This window comes from Xenopus tropicalis, chromosome 4 (genome assembly GCF_000004195.4).
Source record: "Xenopus tropicalis strain Nigerian chromosome 4, UCB_Xtro_10.0, whole genome shotgun sequence".
NCBI classification, from domain to species: Eukaryota; Metazoa; Chordata; class Amphibia; order Anura; family Pipidae; genus Xenopus; species Xenopus tropicalis.
Window position 1 is genome coordinate 40124271 of NC_030680.2, and position 23177 is coordinate 40147447.

The window sequence follows — 23177 nt, forward strand, 5'->3', positions numbered from 1 at the left end:
CCTTTTCCAAGACCTAAGTCACAGAGCCGTTCTAGTATTAACCAATAAAGCTAGAGATCTAAAGCCCATGTGGTTTAAGGTTCACTTGATTAGAAATGCAGCTTGGAGCTAGAGATCAGAAAGGCCCTTCACAATTTCTTCTCTCTCTGCTGTTTTTCAGGGTATCCTATTTCTTATAACTAAAAATCCATAGCTTTGCCCTCTGAGGAGCTGGTTTAGTTGGTTCCTTTGTGGGGGGTATATTGTCTTTCTGTTAACTTTTCTTTAAAGTATGAGTAGGTGATTTTGTTTATTTACATTATTTAGAGTCATATATCTTTGCTACAGAAGTAGAATAAAGGACCTAAGCAAACATAAAAATTCACAGCTTTTCAAAAATAGGTGTTCATATAAGGACATGGGCACACGGAGTGGTTTGTCCGCCTCTCAGCCTGCGATCTTCCTTCAGGCTGAAAGTGGATCCGCTTCCATATGAGGCAGAAGCTGTAGTTTTCAGTTCAGACACTTGGAGCAGCATATGGATTTACTTTTTTCAGCCTGACAGAAAAACACAGGCTGAGAGAAGCGGATATAGCGTTCCATATGCCCATGCCCTAAACCTCTCTGCAATACAAGAGTTACTTAAGATAGGCCTTTTTCAGACACTGAAATATAGTGACATTAAAGGTTCATATTACAGAGTAGGTAGAAAGATCTTTGATAACTGTTGAGCCACAAACATGCTGGTTATGGCCGGAACTCTTAAAAGAGGAAAGCAAATTATTTAGAAATTCATTATGAAAATTTTCATCTGTGTAAATACTGTAGAGATTTAAAGTGAGGCTGCAACTTGTTACCGTGGAATTCATTTAGTTTTGCCTTTATCTTTAGTCTGGTGCTTTATTTATCAAGATATGAACCGAACACTGCTGCCTCGTGGTATCCTTTCCTGGTTTCTGCTTATCTCAGGCAGGAGATACAGATGACAGCATTTTTAATAACCATGGCATCCAACTGTCCTGCTTTTCCGGGGCTAGTGGTTATTGATGAAACCGGGAACAGCACAGTCAGATTAGGGTATGGCTTGGGCAGGTTAAAAATGCTCTGAATTTTATTTTGGGGATGATGGTGGATATAAATAATTGGTAACGAGACAGCAAATTTAAAGCACGATTCTAGAGGTGATCCTACGCCTGTACTAAAACTTAGCAACACTCCTTCTCTTTTACAGATCATTGCTTTTGATGAATTACGGACAGACTTTAAGAATCCCATTGAACAGGGAAATCCCTCCAGAGCAGTAAGTGATATTATTTTTAAAGCTCATGGCAAATTATTACTCTAACCTCTCCCTTGCAAAGCATCTCTCCTGTTTTTGATGTACTTTGTTTAATAAAAGTTAAGTGACCTAAATTAAACCGGTCATCCTCATATAAATACCTCAAGCTAAATTTAAGAATCAATATATATATTTAGAGCTGGTATTGCATTAATACATTCCCAAAAAAAACTAAATTCCATTGCCCAGGTGCATCCAGTGAAACTATATCCATATATTGAAAATTAGAGCACTCATGGGACATATAAATGAATGAAATTATTTATTGATAATTAACAAGAAAACCACCAATAATTAATTCATTTTTAAGTCCTATGAGTTCTCCGATTGTTACTATATGGATACATTTTTATTTATATATATATCTTCCCCCAACCCTCAAAGTAATGCTATGTGGCTTAAATATAGGTATAGTATAGGTAAATCAGCTTATTTGGTTTTACATAGGGCAGAAATAATGTGTACATTTATGTACTTTTTCTGGTCATAATTTGTGTTCCTATCAGGGAGATGCTTTGCAGTTCTCTTGAACAGTAACTAATCTTTTTTATCTCTCTGCATGTTTTGTCCAATGTCTCTCTTACCTCTCTTGCTCCCCTATTCCACCCTGTTATTTCACTACAATTCTCTCTTGCCTCTCTTGCTTTGTCTAATCCCTGACATTATCCTATGTCATTTTGATCACTCCCTTTCTATCATTCTTTCCACCTCATATTACATTCTGGTATCCCACTTCACTTTTCTTTCCTTGTCTATATCATCCTCCCTATCACCCCTTCTTTTACAGAGAGAAAGGGTTAAGAACGTGGAAAGGATTTGCTGTTTGCTCAGAAAGGTTAGCAACAAAACCTGTGTGTCACTGTTTGTTCTATTTCAGGATTTTTTATTTAAACAAGCGCCTTCGTATTTTTGTTCTTTATGTCTTGTTAAAATGTATTCATTTGTCTTTTCTTTTATTGTGCGTAATGCTTTGCAAAATGAAATGTGCTCCACCATTGTGAACGGTCTGTGTTTGTTTATTAATAAAAGCAATGAATTCCACAACGCTGGTTATAAGGGTGCATAACTGATGCACAAAACCAAAAGAATTTTCAAACTCTCGCGTTTTTATGCGTATTTACGCTACATGTGCCTGCACCTGAGCGTATTCTATTCATTCGGTGGCAGCACAAGTCGGAGGCGTAGAAGGCAGAATTTTCAGCAAGCGTTTTTCCGCCAAAAATATCTGCCCTACGCCTTGTCTGACATCAGCCTAAAGGCTAATCTGTTATTGTGGGAATAAAGGACTCTTTAATGGGAGGTACTAGGGGTTAATCAGCTTGAAACTGCTTAGAAGAGGAATGTGTGATGTTGTGTGATACTTAATTCTACAGGTAGGGAACTGCTCTATAGATATGCATGTGAGATGGTTAATAGGGCGGAGGAAAGTCTAATATCATTGCAGAACAAGGTGGGTGAATTGGAAAGTACCTGAAGATTAGGTTTGAATCGTAAGGTAGGGTACTATTACTGTTTCTGGAATAAAAGTAACCTATGGAAAAGTGTAGCTCCACAGAGACATTGGAAACCTCTAATTTTAGGGTTTGCACATCTACTCGCAAACAAAATGCTGACAGGCTGCTTCTCAATAAAGCAGTTTAGTAACAATTGATAGAATACATCATAATAAATAGCATATTTATTTGATTGGAAAGGGCTACCCATACTCCTTAGTTCCATCACCAGATTTCGTAGCGGGTTGAGGACTTTTTTTTTCTCTAGATAGGCATCTGAGATTTACTAAACAGTCTCAAAAATAAAGGGAATTAACTGGATATCAGAGAGATTTGGAAATAATTAAATCAGGTTAATTATCTGTGAATGGTATAAAACTGTTGTACATAACACTAGCATTGTATTTATGTCATTAAACAATGCTGATTTTCCAATAAAGCTAACTTTTACTTCAAATATGGACAGTAAATTTACTCTTGACCCTTTACTATCAATTCTGCAGTGTAACTTAAATGTGAATGTGTTATGCAGTTAAAGGGTAAACAAACAAAACTAATATTGGTTAGTGCACCTAAACCCTAGAAACATTCATGGACACCTTCATTTCATAGTCTAGTTATACTGCATCCATGGAAAAAGTTGCAGCAGAGAAATGTAAATTCCATGTTATATCTTTCTAATATTGTACAAAAATCACATAGACTTTTTGGTAAAAAAAAATAACATCTTGAGTCCAGTGTAAATTTAGTGCAAAAATACAAAAATAGGGTGTGTTTTATATGAGTAGCAACATCATCATTTTACTCATAATATATCATTAGCTGCCTTCAGTTCCCCAGCCCCTGCAGTCAAAAAACAACTCCTGCATTTGCCAACTTCAGTTCCTCAGCTATCAATCTCTGTCTCTTTATTTCCAAATAAAAAAGCCTCTACACCTCTGGCCTTCATTTAATTAGCTATGCCCTTTATCCCATAATGCATCATCTGCTGTCTTCTCTCTTCCCAAATATATTAGCCTTTTCCTCTCTTCACAGTCCACTGGCATTTGCCTCTTTTCTCTGAAATGCTCCTTACGTATTTAGTAGGAAATCCCCGCTTATATTGAAATAAACCTTTGTATTCCTTCAATTATTGCTGCCCTTTGAATTCTCTCAAAGTATACTTGGTTAAATAAATAGCTTGGCAACCATATTAGAGTAATTAGCAATTAATTCAGATGCGTAGTACACGACTGTGAAGAAATTAAATCTGTCTTGAGCTTCTAAACAGCTGTACAACATATGGATTTTATATAGAATGAACCAACAATGGTAGTTTGATCTAACTAAACACTCAGATGGCTGGATGATGACAATTACTTTGGCAGACTGCAATTGACTTCTGTGCAACCAAATAAAATACACATATTTATTATGCTATGTGAAAAATGGCAAGAAAATTCGGCACACATCGTCAGGCTTCGCTGTGTTAAAAACGGCGTAAAATCGGCGTACTTTTTCTCCTGCCGTAATTATGTAAAATAACAGTGTAAAATCTGGCAGAAGACGATCTTCTCCGTTTATTTTACACAGTTTTTTACACCGATTTAGTTTTACACAGCATAATAAATATGCCCCTTGATGTAAACAGAGCCAAGAAACCCTAAGATTAGGGTCCCTTCCCTGAACCACTTCTGTGTTACAATACAGGCCAGTCCCCTTTTATAGTCCCCGATTTTTTGTTATGTTATGTTAAACATACCAAATATCTGTGTATCCAAAAGGAGCCAATTGATATTTGCTTTATAACATCAATGTAGTAAATGCCACCAACTGATTCTTTGCTAGAACTGAAATAAACTAAGCATACATTCTAAAATTACCCCCTATATATTAGGCAGCATTTGTGCCAGTGTAAAAGAATCCTCAAAAACCTTCACATTTAAAATAGGGAGTAAAAGCTGATTAACTGATGAATTATAACAGAATACAAATCTTGAATCAATGGAGAAAAAAAAGTAATTGCATAGCAAAATGCAGTGGCTCAGTGGGTAGCTCAGAACCTTGCAGCACTGGGGTCCTGATTTCAGTCTCAGCCAGGGCACTATTTGCCAGAATTATGTATGTTCTTCTTGTGTCTGCATGGGTCTCCTCCCACACAGGTTACTTGTCTTCTCATTAAATTTACCATAGTGTGTGTGTGTGTGAATGTGATAGGGACCTTAGATTGTAAGCTCCTGTGGGGCAGGGACTGATGTGAATGATTTATAATCTCTGTGGAAATGCATCAGTGCAATAAAAATAACTAAATAAATAAAAAAGAATGTAGTAAGTAGAATGTTAGTACTTGTATGAACGTTGCTTGTCTCACTCATTAGTTAAACGCAGAAGTAAAAAGTCCTTAAAAAAGAAAAATATGTTTCCATCTGTCATCAAAAGTTTTTGGGCTGCATATCAGACCTAGACAATATATGATCAGAGGAAAGCTGTGCAGAGTACTTTCAGGGCTCTGGGACACGGGGAGATTAGTCGCCCGCGACAACTCTCCCTGTTCGTGGGCGACTAATCTCCCCAAGTTGCCATCCCATGCCATCCCAGCGGCGACAATGTAAGTCGCCCGTGGGATGGCACACGCGGCGGCGTGATTTTGGCAAATCGCCGGAAATGCCTCGCGAGGCAACTTCGGTGATTTGCCGAAATCGCCTGTGCAGCGTGTGCCATCTCACCGGCGACTTACTTTGTCGCCGGTGGGATGGCAATTGGGGAAGATTAGTCGCCCGCGAACAGGGAGATGTAAATAGACTAAGATGAAATCACAGAGTGCTGCATAATAAATCTTAGCAGTTATATATTAAATTTAACAAATCTTACCCTCTTGAAGAGGGGTTTGAGCTTTTGCCCTACTATCAAATTAGACAAGTTTAAATTTTATAAGGACCTGTTCCTCTGCTGAAGAAACTCCTGCTTAAAAAGGTTTTTAAATAAAATGAATCTCATACAAGTATGATCTGATATTGAGCTTAAAGCACTTCAGGATTTACATGATTTATTGAAAGAGATTGTTACAGGAAAAATCCTCAATGCTGCTGCATCTTTGAAAAAAACATCCACCTTCATCCCCCCAAGTAAAATTTGTCCCAGTGTTCAGGTAAACATAGATAGCAGTAATGCAGAAGGTTATTCTGTATATACAGTACTAATAAATAACAACTTATCAGAAGCGGAATGAAAATGATGTAATTGCCAAGCCGACAAAGGGAAGAATGTGGTTATTTAACCCATAGATTTGTAGCTACCATCAAGAAAAAATCCCCAGTCAGACCCTTTGTCTCCGTAGACTGTGAAATTCAGCATATGGTGGCAGATGTTCCTTACATCAAAGACACTAAGGATAATCTTTCTAAGTTTGATTCCCTTCCTATTGATTCGGATTGCCTACTTGCAACTTGTTATGTTGAATCACTATATACAGCAATACCACACAAGAAGGTCTAACTATAGATCATCCTCTGTGTGAGAAATCTAACCAGTTGAAAGGAGGTGCTTTGTGATAATATTAATAATTAGCATTATTATTATAACTTTTTCACTTTTCAAGATTATTTCTTCTTCTATTTGCATCTGCCATGGGAACCTCCTGTGCTTACTCTTATGCCAGTCTTTATTTGGATTGGTGGGAAGAACAGGAGGTTTTCCATGACAAGAATACAAAATATACTGAACATATTCTTCTATGGTACACTATACTGATGGCCAGTATATTCTATGGAAAGGTGGCCAACATAATGCCAAAGAAGAATTTTTTTTAACTGAAAAATAAGAGAGGTAAAATGATTGTATTAGCACCGACATATACTGTACAGAAAGCAAACATCTAAAAATAGTGTATTACACTTCTCTAGTCATCACCCTGGTCATATGAAGAGAAATATTCCATATCCTGAATTGTGATAATGTTGAAACATATTAATCATTAATTAAGGGAGATTAAAATGACAAAGGGATTCAAAACAGTATATAAAATGTGCTTATAACAGAGGCCCAATAGAATTTACTTCATGGCTCTCACGGGAGAAATCAAATACAGAAGAATGAAAGTCTGTTTTATGGGAACTTATCACTGTTTCTGTCGTACAACAAAACATAAAAAAATAATAAATAAGTACATGTATTTACTTACAGGTGATCAAGATTTGAATATGATTATAGGTAAAAATATATCACCTTTAGATGATCACCCAGATTAGGGGATAAAAATGGACATAGCTTTTTCCTCTGTAGGAAAGGGAAGAAATCTACGTTAAAGGGATCCTTTCCAGGTGGCCATCGTGTTGCCTACAACAGTATTATTGTTATTATGACTTTGGGCTTGTGAAAATTATTTTTTTTTGTTTTTTTTTGTTAGGCAACCTCTGAAATATAGTATATTGTCTAATGTGTCCTTGTGGCAAGCAATATATAGGCAAAATTATATGTACAATGAAAACTAGAATTAGTGAACATAAAAAGTCAATTGACAATTGGAAGGTAATAGTACAACTAAAGAAAAAATCAAGCATAGCCTGTCAAAATGGAAAATCTTCAACTCTTTTGGAATTGAAAGATCATTCTGTATAATGGAAGAGATGCAGATGCAGTCGTCTTTTTTAGGCTAGGCACCCTATGGGGGGACCAGTATTAAGCAATGCATTATTGTAGTATCGTTGGACTTGTTCCTCTCATTTGGTATGTATGGCATAAATAAAAGCGATTAAAGATGCAATCATTTTTAGTACATGAATAGAGATATATATCTGAGTAGCTATACCTTATAAGCAGTGGAATGTTAATAAAGGTACTGGAATTAGACAGGAACTTAGATTTGAGAAGACTTTGGGAAGTGAGAATGATCTCAATACAAGAGAGGCAATGGCATTTAGATGTGAAATAAAGCTTTGTTTCTTAACCACTTCCATTGGTGTTTGGAGTGCGCACTCATCTGAGAAATTCTGGCACAAAGAGGCTGTCTGAGTATTTGTTTTTAATATTACTAGCAGTCAGTCAGCTGCTTATCAACTGTTGTCCCTGAGGGGCGGGGTTGTTTCTCCGTGCTACATTATCTAGTACTTCAGGCTTGTTTTGCAGCTGCATCTAATGTTACTATGTGTCTATATTAAGAAACTTCATGGTGCACAACCCAGTATTTACTAATTTTGTCATGGCCCAGAAACTTGTTTTTTCCAGTATGTTTTGAAAAAATGAAATAATAATAAAATTATATTTTTTTAGGAAATCACTAAAGGTTTAGTTTTATGAGGGAACCATTTTTACATGTCACACACCTGAAGGGTATATTTAAGGATTGCCTATGGGTTTTTCCTTTTTGAGTATTTTTTGTAAATAACCTGAATACAGTTGGCTATAAAAGGGACAGTGACATTTCTCATGTCTTACTAGAACTGTATTCTTCATCAAAATGTGCTTACATGTCCTTCAGACCATTTTCCTTAATTTGACCTTCTTTTTTGTAAATTAGACATAGATTACTTCTGCTTTAGGAGCGTGTCGGATTCTAACATGCTATTATGGTCCCTTGAGCCTTATCAGTCAGGGGTTGCAAGGTGGAACTGGTTTTACTGACAAGAAGAATTTGGCACCGCTGTTGTGGGCTTATACAAGATGACCAGTGATTATATTGTTCATGCAGTAAAGGCAAGCAGGTTGGTAGGCATGCAAGGGACACACATAAAAAATTAAGTAAGGAGGAATATGTTAAAAAAAAAAAAGAGCAGCACAGAGTAGTACTAGGAGGAGTTTTCAAAATGAAGGAGTTTTAGGGTATGACACAAGAAAGGCTGAAAGGAAAAATGTCAGCAATATACAGTATTTTACTGTATTCTGGTGGGTTTATGTTAGTGATTTTGTGATTAATAGTTATTATTGCTGTCAAAAAATATTTAATCACAAAACCACAAAGGTGTCACTATTACTTTACATAGTTACATAGGGTTGAAAAAAGACCAGAGTCCATCAAGTTCAACCCATCCAAGTAAACCCAGCACACACAACCTTTACTTACCAATCTATACACTCACATACATAAACTATATATACAACCACTAATACTAACTGTAGATTTTAGTATCACAATAGCCTTGGATACTATGCTTGTTCAAGAACTCATCCAGGCCCCTCTTAAAGGCAAATTCACAATAATTCACATTAATTCACATTAGAGTCTGTTTTCTAGATCACAAACCCATAGGAATTTAAATACACAAAGCAAAAAATAATCATCATGTTAGAGTTAAACACGGGCCTCACGGTTCATAGCAATATAATATTTTTTGTTGAAGATATCATAGCTATCACAGCAGTCAGAACATCATATCTGAAATAAGTCTTGGCTTTACAACAGAGTTTAGTGGAACAGTGTGACACTTTAGCCTATTAAATTGATAAATATGAATTATGAGATTTAGTTGTGGAGGAGAATTGCATTCTTAGAAGACATTTTATACTTTTTTGTATTGATTTAGGACTAGAGATTGAGAATTCAGTATTTCCTCAGTACTATAACTTGCCTTGTAAGATGTAGTTACTTCTAAAATGAAACACATTAGTTTATTTTGTGGCATTTTTGTGGCGTCATTTCTGGTGTTTGATGTATAAGTGACTGTTGTGCCCGATTCTTTATGTGCCTATGTGTGAGCGACTCATGTGCCCGATTCTTTATGTACCTATGTGTGAGTGACTGCTGTGCCTGATTCTTTATGTACCTATGTGTGAGTGACTGTTGTGCCTGATTCTTTATGTACCTATGTGTGAGTGACTGTTGTGCCCGATTCTTTATGTACCTATGTGTGAGTGACTGTTGTGCCCGATTCTTTATGTACCTATGTGTGAGCGACTGATGTGCCCGATTCTTTATGTACCTATGTGTGAGTGACTGCTGTGCCTGATTCTTTATGTACCTATGTGTGAGTGACTGTTGTGCCTGATTCTTTATGTACCTATGTGTGAGTGACTGTTATGCCCGATTCTTTATGTACCTATGTGTGAGTGACTGTTGTGCCCGATTCTTTATGTACCTATGTGTGAGCGACTGATGTGCCCGATTCTTTATGTACCTATGTGTGAGTGACTGTTGTGCCCGATTCTTTATGTGCCTATTTAGGCAGGGGGGCAAAGCGAACCCTGGCTCTACTGGTCCAGAGGTGGCGGTAGCTCAAGGGTTCTCCTGCATTAATAGGACAAAAATAAGACAAAACTAAAAAATAAGCTTTGAATTTTTTAGTATTGCTTACCATATCATGCACAGTTGTAATTTGCTGGGCTTGACAATCAGCTTCCAAAATGGTTTTATATCTTTTCAGCTCTTTGTTTTGCCAAATTAAATAAAAAACCGGTTGCCATAAATGACTTAATTTATACCTGAATATTTCATTTATCTGAGGTCTTCTGTTCATTTGTGGCCATTGACTGCAATGCAAGCTGATAATATAGGCTAGAAGCTTTTATTTATATTTATTTATAGTATTACTTTGCCACATGTCAATGGTTTCTGTCAATATTGTTATTGTCTATAAGGCAAAGTCAGAAAGTAGTAATTGTTGATGTATTAAGTTTGGAATACCATTATTTCCCTGCTATCAAAGACTAAAGGTGGCCATACACGGGCCGACTATAGCTGCCGATATCGGCAGCTAATCAGCCCGTGTATGGGCAGGGCAGAGCGGCCTGGCCGACCGATATCTGGCCTGAAATTGGCCAGATCTCGATCGGCCAGGTTAGAAAATCCGGTCGGATCGGGGACCGCATCGGCTCGTTGATGCGGTCCCCGATCCGACTGCCCCATTGCCGCCCACATAATCCGATCGTTTGGCCCCAGGGCCAAACGATCGGATTATTTTTTTTTTTATCTAAATGCTCCCCGATATCGCCCACCCGTAGGTGGGGATATCGGGGAAAGATCCGCTCGCTTGGCGACATCGCCAAGCGAGCGGATCTGCTGGTGTATGGCCACCTTAAGACCAGATTAGCTGCAGGTAGTAAAACAGTGGCGGCTCCTTTCTCTTTGACATATAGGGGCTGATTTACTAACCCACGAATCCGACCCGAATTGGAAAAGTTCCGACTTGAAAACGAACATTTTGCGATTTTTTCGTATGTTTTGCGATTTTTTCGGATTCTGTACGAATTTTTCGTTACCAATACGATTTTTGCGTAAAAACGCGAGTTTTTCGTATCCATTACGAAAGTTGCGTAAAAAGTTGCGCATTTTTCGTAGCGTTAAAACTTACGCGAAAAGTTGCGCATTTTTCGCGTAAGTTTTAACGCTACGAAAAATGCGCAACTTTTTACGCAACTTTCGTAATGGATAGGAAAACTCGCGTTTTTACGCAAAAATCGTATTGGTAACGAAAAATTCGTAAAGAATCCGAAAAAATCGCAAAACATACGAAAAAATCGCAAAATACCGATCATTACGAAAAAAACGCAATCGGACTCCATTCGACCCGTTCGTGGGTAAGTAAATCAGCCCCATAGATGTGAAATAATAGCACCGCACTAGAACTAAGGAGAACAGATTTCCACAACATTCTGATCAAACACTTATTTATATTCATATTTACCCTGCAACAACAAACAAAACCTCTGCATAAAATGTGTAAAGGTGTTAAATAAATTAAAATATTCAAAGCAGTAAGTGGCCAGTGCTAGAGATTCAAAGGGAGATGATATAAAGATGATAGGGGTATGGAACCTGTTTTCCAGAATGCTCAGGAACTGGGGTTTTCTGGATAAGGGGTCTTTCTGTAATTTGGAACTCCATACTTTCAGTCTACTAAAAATTAATTTAAACATATATTAAACCCAATAGGACTGTTTTGCCCCAGAAATAAATAATACAAACAAATAATATTTATTGAAATATGGAAAAAAACAGATAGCATTTTTTGAGAGGCTGTTTGCAAATAACTGCCCCTTTGCTGAACAGCTGTCTGCCAGTAGACCTCTAGAATTAAGTAAGAAATGTACTGTAGCATTCTGATTTAACTATTTTTTGCCTTTCTGTAGTTATGTTTAACTTCATATTTTAATGACAAGTAACTGTGACCGTTGCTTACTGTATATGACTATACTTGATGTTTAACTATTTGTTTTGTACATTTACACTGCAAATATGTTAAAATGTGTATATCAATATTCTAACAATTTTGTGAAATTAACTGTAGAGTTAAATACTTTAGAAATTGTTGTAAACATAAAAAATGAATATCCATTTGCAATTAAAAAACATTTAATTTAGTGTTCTGTAATGTAATCACCAAAACAAGCCCATGACAGCATTAAGTGAATTATTATGTTTGTGCTACTTGTGTTTAAGCATCAGGGCTTACGCTGCCTTTGTAGTTGGCCCCCAATAAATCCATTTATTTTGTGAGATGCGCAATTGTGTGTAAGCTCCCTTAAGTCATTTAGCTTCCCAGCTTTGATATATAATCTAATTTTAAGATTGCATTTCCTTGTTACCATGGCTACTTGAATGCTGTCATTTATTTAGGCTTGACAGCTTATGTTGAATTGTAATATATATATCTTCAAGCTGGCTCATTTATAACTGATTGTGGAAATATATACACAGCCTAAAATCACTGACATAGGAAAATAAAGCAATATATTAAGATATGGTCATGAAGGGAAAAATATCTGTAAATAACTAATGAGAGAAATAATATTTTTTCAAGTGAGGAATTGCTATGTGCCAATGTGGAATTGGCTTATTGCCCTAGACTTCCATCTAGTTTACACGAGATGCAAATTTGTGTTTATGCACTGCAAATTGTTTAGATATGATAAAATATCCAATTATCAAGGAACAAACAGAATTATGTTGGCAGAGGACACAAAAGTGTTGCAGGGACCTGTCTGACCTGTGGAAATAGTACCTATACCTTGTACCCCCAATTGGGGGAGGGGGAACAGATTACTTTAACCAGGGTCAGACTGGGCTGGCGGGACACCAGGAAAAAACCCGGTGGGCCCTACCAGCCCAGAACCGATCCCTGCTGGGTGCTCTGGAACCTGCAGGTCCCCCTCTGCCAACCTGTGGGAGGGGGTTGTGTGTGGGGACCATGGCAAAGCCCCTGCAGTGGCAGCCCCAGTGGGTCCTGCACCCCCCAGTCCAACCGTGACTACTCTAATCTTATTATGATCTATTGTGGTGCCTTAAACCTCTTCCCAAAATATCTTACTAAAGTGGGCACCTTCTTCCACATATTTCAGAAGTTCCCTGGTGTTTAAGGATTCTAAAGGGAACACTTAAAAACTGCTGAGTTTTTAAACTCTTTAAACATAGTGTACTCTCTCCCTATTTGTGTATTTGGCACTGCTGGTAACATAAATATGTTCTCCAACACTATTCTGCTATGCCAAAAAATCAATTCTGCTATATTGGCAACAACTTAACAATTCCCTGGATCTAGTCTCAAAAATCAGTTTAATAATCTGCAGGTTAAACTGCCTACAGTTGCAAATTTGTCCAGTGTTCATAAATTAGCCCCACTTGTTCTTCATCATCACGTTTATGTAAGTCATGTTGATACTAGATTGTTACCATGAAATATATTAGCTTTACTAAGCAGTTTAAAATCTAAACTCTAAAAAAGTATTGTATACTCAGCACTTTTATATACTACAGCTAAAGAGGATCTCCACCAAGTGTTTTCTTATTTTTGCATAATGACAGAATTGTAATTCTAGGCAATTTCCACTATGCATTATTTAAAAATTTTACAAATTTTAGAAATAAACACATTACAAATAAACACCTAAAGCATTAAAAAAAAAAACACATTAAAAAAAGTATTGCCTTTTCTGAAAATCCACTAATTTGCAAACAGTGGTCTGGCAACTGTTAAAGGTGGTATGGTTAACATAGGGAGTAATATTTTTTCATAATAAGGCATAGTTTTATTTGTTGTGCCCTTACCTTATGCAGTATATATATATATACATATATATATATATACATATGAATAAAATGGAACTGTACTCCATTCAAGATGGCTAGCATTCTAGCCTTTCTGAAAGTGATACAAACAACAGAATAATTGCCTCATAAACCCTTAGTGGCGGGAAGGTAAGGTGAGTGACTAGCGATGGGGAAATTTTTTCGCCAGGCATGGATTCGCAGCGAAATTACCTGTTTCGCCATTGGCAATTTTTTTTTGCGAAACTGCTGCAAAAATTCAACATGACAAAAATGTAGTGATAGAGAGAAAAAGTCACAGTCGTGTCAAAAAGTCACGGTCATGTTAGATTCGCTCATCACTATAAGGCTGTCATCACAGGTCACTGCAGTGGGACTCAGTGTGAATATAATCAAATAAAACAGTGAAAATAACAAAAAGGAAATAAAGCGGTCGGCTACAACAGGGGTTGGGAACCTTTTTGGCTGAGAGAGCCATATACACCACATATTTTAAAATGTAATTCCGTGGGAGCCATACAATATGTTTGGCCGTGGATGCTGCAGGGCAAGGTAGGGTGGGTCCCAAGCATGCCAGATGCGATGCAGAGGAGGGCGTGGCCTGCGCTCGGCGGATAGAAGACGTGTTCTAAGGCTTAGAACGCGTCTTCTATCCGCCGAGAGCAGGGGCAAGGTAGGGTGGGTGCCAAGGATGCCGGATGCGATGCAGAGGAGGGCGTGGCCTGCGCTCGGTGGATAGAAGAAGCGTTCTAAGGCTTAGAACACGTCTTCTATCCGCCAAGCTCAGGCCACACCCCCCGTCATTTTTTTTATTAAAGATTTGGCAGCGAGCCAGATGCAGCCATCAAAAGAGCCACATCTGGCTCCCGAGCCATAGGTTCCCTACCCCTGGGCTACAATAATGTAACAATGTCGCAGACACATTTGTCATTCGTACACAATGATACATGCACAAGTGTCAGTCTTTATGTTAAACCTAAATAGTATTCAGACGATGCAGAACTAGTACAAACACATCAAAAGAGCAATTGATGCATGTTGTAGAAGCAGGAGAAACATTATATTTAATCATAACGGGCAAATGCATACAGTAAAAACATTCATACTTACAGGAATAGATAAAGGAGAATGCGTGCAATGCATATCAAATCAATCGAAACTTTTTTTAGCCCATAAATCAGCAGGGATTTTTTTTGCTGTTTTGCAAGGGCGAACATTTGGCGGTTTTAACCCTGAAAGCAATTAAATTGCAGGTAAAACTCCCTTTGTTACATGTATTTTGAAGCAGCAGAATTCATAATGAATCAGCTGAAGTTTCAGTAAATTGCAATATATAGACAAACAATCCCTGTTTGCCTAAAAGAGGAGGGCATTTTTTGGTAGCTTAATGTTCTACGTATATTGATTGAGAAGGGTAAGTGCAGAGGATCTATTGTTGTTGTCTATATAAATATATATGTACAAAGTAAGTAAAGGGTGTAGAGACTCTTTTAATTTCCTTTTACACAAAATATGAACTAAAAAGGTCTATAGAAATTTAAATGTGTTGTTTTTCAATTATGGCTCACTGATACCAGTTCTAATGTTCAACCATTGTTGCATGTATATGATATTGCAAATCATAGTAAGAGATAAATACACTAATGAATATAAAGGTATTGTTATTAATAACAATGCAAATTTTGGTTAGAGCAAGAGATAAATACTCTAATGCAGTTGAACTGAAGAAGCTGCTCGGATGAGTAGTGAAACGTCTTCAATGATTACTAAACAAGTCCAGTTGCTTCAAATTAATTTATACTAGATCTAATGCAGTCCTGTCCAACCGGCGGCCCACAACCCCCCTCTGTGTGGCCCCTCACAAGTCTGGCTGCTTTGATGGCTTACCTTTGTGTAAGATTTAAATGGTATCAGTACTGAGATTAACTGCCCCCCTGCATTGCTCACACCTCAGAATCAGGCTTTAATCCCCCTGTATTGTTTTAAAATGTAATCCCCTGTACAGTTCACACCTTTTAATCTCTGCATTGTTCACACCTCAGGCTCAGGCTGTAATCACCCAAATTGTTCACTTCTTCACACCTCAGACTTTAGGAACCGTGCCAGCATTGTGTCACTGTATATACTGTGTATGGCACACACAGGCAGCATAGGGCAGACAGAGCATGGCACACACAGGCAACATAGGGCAGACAGAGCATGGCACATACAGGCAGCTACTGGCTGGTAGAGTATGGCACATACAGGCAGCATAGGGCAGGCAGAGTATGGCACACACAGGCAGCATAGGGCAGGCAGAGTATGGTACACACAGGCAGCATAGGGGAGGCAGAGTATGGTACACACAGGCAGAATAGGGCAGAGTATTTCACACACAAGCAGGGTAGGACAGGCAGAGTATGGCACACACAGGCAGCAAAGGGCAGGCAGAGTGCTGCCTGTGTGTGCCATACTCTGCCTGCCCTATGCTGCCTGTGTGTGCCATAATCTACTTGCCCTATGCTGCCTGTGTGTGCCATAATCTACTTGCTCTATGCTGCCTGTAGGTGGTGAACCTGGCAGGGATTTGTTCTGGGAGTTTAGCAGTTGGAAATAGCCATTAAATGGTCCCTAAGGTGTGTAATTATGTGCTATCCACAGGGGAGGAGGAGGCATATGGATTTAAGGGTGTGTCTTAATAAGACATAATATAATTCTTTGACATATGAATGATGGTTAATATCCCGCAGTGAGCACCAACCATTTGGGTTTTTGCTGCGCTACCACCATTAATGTGGGAATGGTCTTGTGATAACATGGGTGTAGTTTGAAGTGGGTGCGGTTTAAAAAAGGGACAAAACTGGCTTCCATTAGCGGCCCTCCACTATATATGCCAGAGAAATCCGGGCCCTCTGCACCACAGAAGTTGGACAGCACTGATCTGATGAATATACAGGTATTGTTATTAATAACGATGCAAATTTTGGTTAACATAAACCACTAATGGACATGTTTGCTAAAAATTTAAACTGGTTTTATCCCAAAGGATTAGCAGCTCAAATTTCATACCATTTACTAAACACTTTACTGATAAGTTTTAAACTCTTGAGAAGTTCATAGGTAACATCTGAAAATAATGTCTTTGCAAAATTTTATCGTATCCAAACTATTTTGCTTTTTGTTGTTTAATATTTGTTTATTACTTAAAATATGACTGTTCTTTTTATGGGTGGAGATTATCCTTTTGCTGTTCTGCCCCTATTCTTTTCCTCGCTTTCATTTTATCTGTACAGTTCTTTCTCTAATCTGTGTCTTATTATGTCCTTTTAAAACCTCACAAATCCTTACTGCCACTTTCTTCTTCCTCAGCTGGTAGTACCTGAGTATTGTATCCATGGCTTGTTCTGCTTGATGTTTATGTGTGCTGCTGAGTGGGTTACTTTGGGCCTCAATATACCTCTTCTATTTTACCATCTTTGGAGGTAAGTTCCTCCATATATATACTGCACCATGCTCATCTCTCCTTTTTCATTCTTTTATATCTGTATTCTCCACCTTTTGGGTGCCTTGAGTAGCAAGGGGCTCACCCAAATCCATTATGGATTGTGTGAGTTCTCTCTGAAGGTAATTTAGGCATTTGCATTGTTATTTAATCTTTGGCTCACAAAGGCATAGATATGTGTTATAAGTGGTAGTCTGTATAGTGAATAGACATCAGTCTTTAAAAAATATCCTTTTCTATACTTTCATGGGGAATCATTGATTTTAAGCCGGTTTGAGTGAGTGAACCCTTACTATAAGAGGCAGCATAGTTGGTATAGTAAATAACACTGCTGCTGTACAGCACTGGGGTTCTATATGGCTTCCTTTGAATTTAACCCTAATATGGACCTGTGCACCTCTGTAGGAAATTAAATTGTAAATATCACTGGACAGGGACCGATATGAAGGTTTAAATGATCTTTAAAAGGTGCTCTTCTAAGCACTATTCCTGTTAAACTTTTAAATGATACAAAAAAGGACAATAAAGAATAAAATTAAGCTGTTTGCATTATACCTAAATGGAAAAAATGTCCTTCCTGGCATCTGTATTGCAGTTATTCCAGTGGCTGATATTTATTTTTACAAGAAATCGTTCTCCCCACTCCAACCCCCATTACCATCACCTGTGGCAGAGGGGAGGGGCAGAAACAGATAGGTTGGCATACCTTTTATTATAGTGCTCCATCATATAGTGTTTTTACCTGATATGTCAGTGTCTGACATGGCTGCTATGTAAATGAAGGGGTCAGGGTTTTGGTTTTAGAAACTATATAGTACACAGTCTTACAAAGATTTTTAAAGTGATAGTGGCACATTCCTTTACAAACCCAGAACATGTCTGTATTACAGTTGCTAATCAGTGGAATTATTATTATTTACAAAGTGCCAACATATTCTGCATGACTGTACAGTCTGCATACAAAAACACAGTTGATAATTGATACAATAGGTAAATGGGCCCTGCACTAAACAGCTTACAGTTTCTTATGCATATCTGAAATACATACACATATTTGTACATAAAAATTCTCATTCAAACAAATCATATGGTATTGGCCATTTTTTTAAGAGCAGAGGGATTCAGTTACATATGTTTAAGTTGGCTTTGACCCTGGGAACCTGAGAGTGTAAGCACACTAAGGAGCCGATTTATCAAAATTCAAGTTTTTTTAACGATTCGAAAAAAAAAAGTGAACACAAATATACTGCAGGATATTCTTAAGAACCACGAATAGTCGTATTTATTAAAGAACTCTGCGAAAAGTCACCAGAAAGTAAAAGCTGGCAAGATTCAATAGAAGTCAATGGTACTTGTCTCCAACAACTTTATTTATTTTTTCATTTTCCAATTTGTTTAAACATTCAAAATTGAAAATGAATGGAACAATGTGATTCTTGCCAGTGTGCAACTTTTTTTTTAAACAAAACTTGCACGGGAATATTCTGTTGCATGTTTTTCTTAAATAAGCTAGTGTTCAAGAAAAAGTTGCACAAGTTTTGTCACAGTAATTTTTTTTTTGCGTCCATGTTTTTTTTTTTAAAAAAAAAAAAAAACAAATTTTGATAAATCTGCCCTTATGTGTAATAACTCGGTGCTCACACTCCTACCCTGCCGATATTTGCTATTATAATAAATGAGTGCTGAAGAATGATAGAGGGAATAGCATGTAAAGAAAAGGAAATATGTGAAATTTTTGATCTGTAACTTCAAAATATCAGGACGTAATTTAACTAATAATACATATATATGGGTATTTACTACACAGGTACTTCCACCGGCCAGCAGATGGCTCTGAAGTAATGTTTGATCCAGTGTCCATTATGAATGTGGACATTTTAAACTACTGCCAAAAGGAAGCCTGGTGCAAACTGGCATTCTATTTGCTATCCTTCTTTTATTACCTATATAGGTGAGTAACAGGAATGGTGAATATAATAAAGAGTCTGGGCTAAAAATAAATAAATAAAAGGATAAAAATTAAATGTTTGTGTGCGGGGAGGAGAAAATCAGGCAACTGAAGACTTCTGGATGAATGTGAAGAATGCAAAATAAATCAACTGAAGCTGAAGTGGGTGACTATGGGAAAAGGGTGTAAAAGTTCTGATGGGATTTAATTATGTCTAAATAAGCCTAACCAGCATGGAATTAACAGCATCCTTGCTCTTTATACACAACATAATACTACCTTGGTACCAGTACATAATTCTGCTACAGTAAATGTGTAGTGAGACAGTGGTAATGTATGTAAAAGTATTCCCACCCTTCACAATGCCATTATTGTATTGAAAAACAAATCCTTGTATCCTACAATTGCCTAGGTAAGGCTCAGATTGCAAACCAACGAAGAAAATGTGGTGCTGTTTAAATATTGATATTAATCTGCTTGTAAGAATGGACCAAAAGATCCTGTACATAATTACCCCTAAAGACTCAGTTTTTATGTAAATGCATATTTTTTCTTGACTATTTTTAAACAATTTTATATTAGAAAAAAAAAACTAGTGAATACTTTTCTGAATACTTTTGCAAAACACATATATATGTAGCCCAAAGGAAATTGCTAGAGAGCACCGGTTTCTTTAAGGCTCTTTACAATCAAGAGGTGCTATTTCAGAGGTGAGTGGAGGCGGTAGGTAGATGGTGGTAGTTGACTATGCAGTGCAGTACGTACCAGCTGTAAAACAGATACTTGCGTTCCAGTAGGTTTGAATGGTTCATAGTACATCAGTGACAACGCAATAAAATGTAGAGTATCAATATAACAAATAAGGATTCATCCTCACAATAACAGAGCCTGTCATTTCTGGAACAATGCAGCCAATGCAACCCTATACTTGCCTCTGCCCCTGGAGTATAGCCCGTTATGGAAATTTTCGATACTGAGTAGTTTGAGGTAAATATGTAAGATTTATTAGACACGTACGTGTGTTCTTAACAAAGCCAAGAGTTAGAACTACAAAACAAAGCACTGGGTTTTTATAGACTTTGTGACATAGTAGCATACATCATAAGGAATGTATTACCAGTTTACGTGTACGTGCATAGAAATATCTGTTCACAGCACAGAAAACAGGGAGCAGCTCTTTGCCAAATAATTGGTTCTGTCTTCAAGGCCATAGTTGATGTCAGGGGTGCCTGTGGGTTAATCTGCACACACAGAATTAATTCTTTATCACCCCAATATAGATTCTTGCTAAGGTTAAGGCTACCTAACCTTTATTGGCTCTTGCACATAAAGCAACTAACCTTTGGTTCTAGCCATATAGCAACTAAACCTTATATACCGTATATACTCGAGTATAAGCTCATTGCACGCGCACGCAGGTACGCACGGACACACATCCGCCCACGGGGTGAGTGTGCGCAACGAGCACGCTCAAATCGCTAACATTACACAAAGCAAGTTGGTTAAGCGGAGAAGCAAACTGTATGTTGTGATTATGATAGAAAATGTTGAGGGGGCGCGTTACATCTGCAAATCAATATGCACAATGAGCCAGAGTCGCCAGGTATGCACAAACACACGGGAGGGAGGCAGGGAGGGTGCACGCAACGAGCGCGTTACATCTGCACAACGAGCCAGAGTAAGTAAGTGGTACAATAACTTGTTATTTACAAAAATTACATTTGTACTAAGTCCAGCATAAAGAATTATTTTGCCCTTGTAACTACTATTATAGTACTGTGGTGGGACTTGTACACTGGGGTCCAAGTACTTGATAATTAGTATGGCAGCTTAGCCTTAGCCTTCCCAAACTTGCTTTTGTCTTCTGCTGTAGCATTTTTCTTTCCCTAAAGTTATCTATTTATTTATCTGTTATTTATTTGATTATTGAAACTTAGCAGTAGTGGTTGCATTTCCCACCCTAGGCTTATACTTGAGTCAATAAGTTTTTCCAGTTTTCTTAGGTAACATTAGGTACCTCGGCTTATATTCATATCGGCTTATACTCGAGTATATATGGTAATCTGAATTGGAGTCATCTAATAGGCACATGATTCAAGTGCCCCAGCAACATTCACCAGTTGATACTTATTTTTGTTTTGTACAAGGTGTGATACCAGAACCTGCTGGCAAAATATATGTACCTAAGTAGGTCCCACATAAACTGCTGTTCTTAAGGTGTACTCTACCTATTCTGCCATATAAAATCCTATACCAAAAGCCAGCTCTTCATACAAACAGCATCCTGAACTAATCCCACTTCTTCCTCGCACGCAGGGTGGGGGCCACTGTACGCTATGTCAGCGCGTAGGATGCTGTGCCTCTGCTGGTGAGTGAATTACCCTGGCCCCCCTGTAAATGCCCCCACTTCTAGTCTGCCCTTTTGCACAGTCACTTTCTGCATGCTGTTACTGAACGTCCCACCTTGCACACATATTCCTTTAGCACCTAATGTCTTTTTTCAGCCTCACTTACTATGTAAAACCTGTGTGATATCCCTGCATACTGATCCCTGTTTTTCCCCTATCCAAAGCACTTTTACCCCCCTGCAGTACGTTTGAGTAATAAATGTTTTCCCACCCATCTCTTTCTGATGAATTCCTGCTAGTTTCTGTAAATGGCTTTGTTCACCATCCTACCCCCTTTTATCATTCTTTCTGAATGTTTTTTTGTTCCTAACCTTAATATGTATCTGTTTCTTTCTCAGTATGATTTACACACTTGTCACTTTTTGAATATTGCCTCTTCAAATCCTTGAACCCAGAAGACAGAGAAAAGAAAACTAAGAGAGAACCCGAGATACTGAGTTGCTAATAGGAGTATGAACTGCAGGGAGTTGCTGTGTCTACTCTTCTTGATTGCGGATTCCTTTTTATCCTGTACCTGAATATCCCCTCCCAATCTCCCTCTCCACTTGCAACTTTCTTTCAGATCACTCTCTCGATACCCCTTCTTCTCTCTGTTTATACTTTCCTCCCTCTTATATATCCTGCCACTTTTTAGACTGCTGCTGGCTTACAGCTTTTATTTGTCTGTTTGAAGTCTGTGACTTTATTTCTTTAGAGAAACGTAAAGTTTACTGTCAATAAATAATAAATATATATTCTCTAGTTTTATTGGTGCTTGGGTGTGTGTGTGTGTGTGTGTGTATGTATGGGTTCACTGGCATATGCCTACATATCACATTAGAGAGGGAATAAAAGCTATAATAATAAACTACAAAATTCATAAGCAAAAGGTTACATTTGCATTGTTATATTATATTCTTCATTACATTGGGAATTTAGCATAGCACATATTTATGACCTGCTTGATGGTATTTTTTGACACAAAAATAACTTTTCAATAAGCTTTTTTTATTATATAGATGGGATCACTGTCATCTTATCATGAGGTTTTCAGTCTCTATCACATTTGTATATCTTTTGTCCCTAGAACAGCAGTTGTCTGACTCCTTTGTTGTAAGACCTGGTTTGAGGGCTAGCATTTGTTCATGAACCCCCTTAGCTCATAACAAGGATGAAAACTTTGTAGCATCAGCTATTCAGTCATTAAATACTTATTACCTCAAAGGAGATGGAAGTTATTTCTGCTTCCCAAGTGGATATGACTACTTTAACCTTAGGGAAATCTAAGGCATGAACCTCATCAAAGTAAGTATAAAGTTATTTTTAAAAGAATGAATAGGTTGATGGGAGGATTTGGTACCAAGGAATTGTCTGCAATGCCCTCTTATGCCCACACCAACTAAGTTTTGATAGCAGGGCACCAAACAGGTAAACATTTGAATTACCAGCAACTGAATAGTTAAAAACCTTTGTGGGCTGCATTTCTGGCATGATAACTTCTCCCATGAGAAAAATGACTGATCCCTTATAAATATTGTTGTATAACAAAGAAAAATCATCACATTCCCATTTAGCCTATAACCAGGGTAGCAATAC

At 37.6% G+C, this 23177-nt stretch overlaps 1 protein-coding gene across 2 annotated transcripts in view; it reads left to right on the plus strand.

Moving 5' to 3' along the window:
* The window catches only part of cnih2 (cornichon family AMPA receptor auxiliary protein 2), a 36908-nt gene extending 14559 nt beyond the window's left edge, over nt 1-22349 (plus strand). The window contains exons 2-7 of one of the 2 annotated variants that reach the window (NM_001078751.1): nt 1211-1279; nt 2106-2153; nt 17114-17226; nt 19054-19197; nt 21511-21562; nt 21941-22334. In NM_001078751.1, coding sequence (NP_001072219.1) covers nt 1211-1279; nt 2106-2153; nt 17114-17226; nt 19054-19197; nt 21511-21544 — 408 coding nt within the window. In that variant the 3' untranslated portion in view covers nt 21545-21562; nt 21941-22334. Of the gene's footprint in view, nt 1-1210; nt 1280-2105; nt 2154-17113; nt 17227-19053; nt 19198-21510; nt 21563-21940 lie in introns of both variants that reach the window. The other variant, XM_012961290.3, reaches the window with a different exon arrangement.
* The last annotated feature ends 828 nt before the right edge of the window (nt 22350-23177 follow it).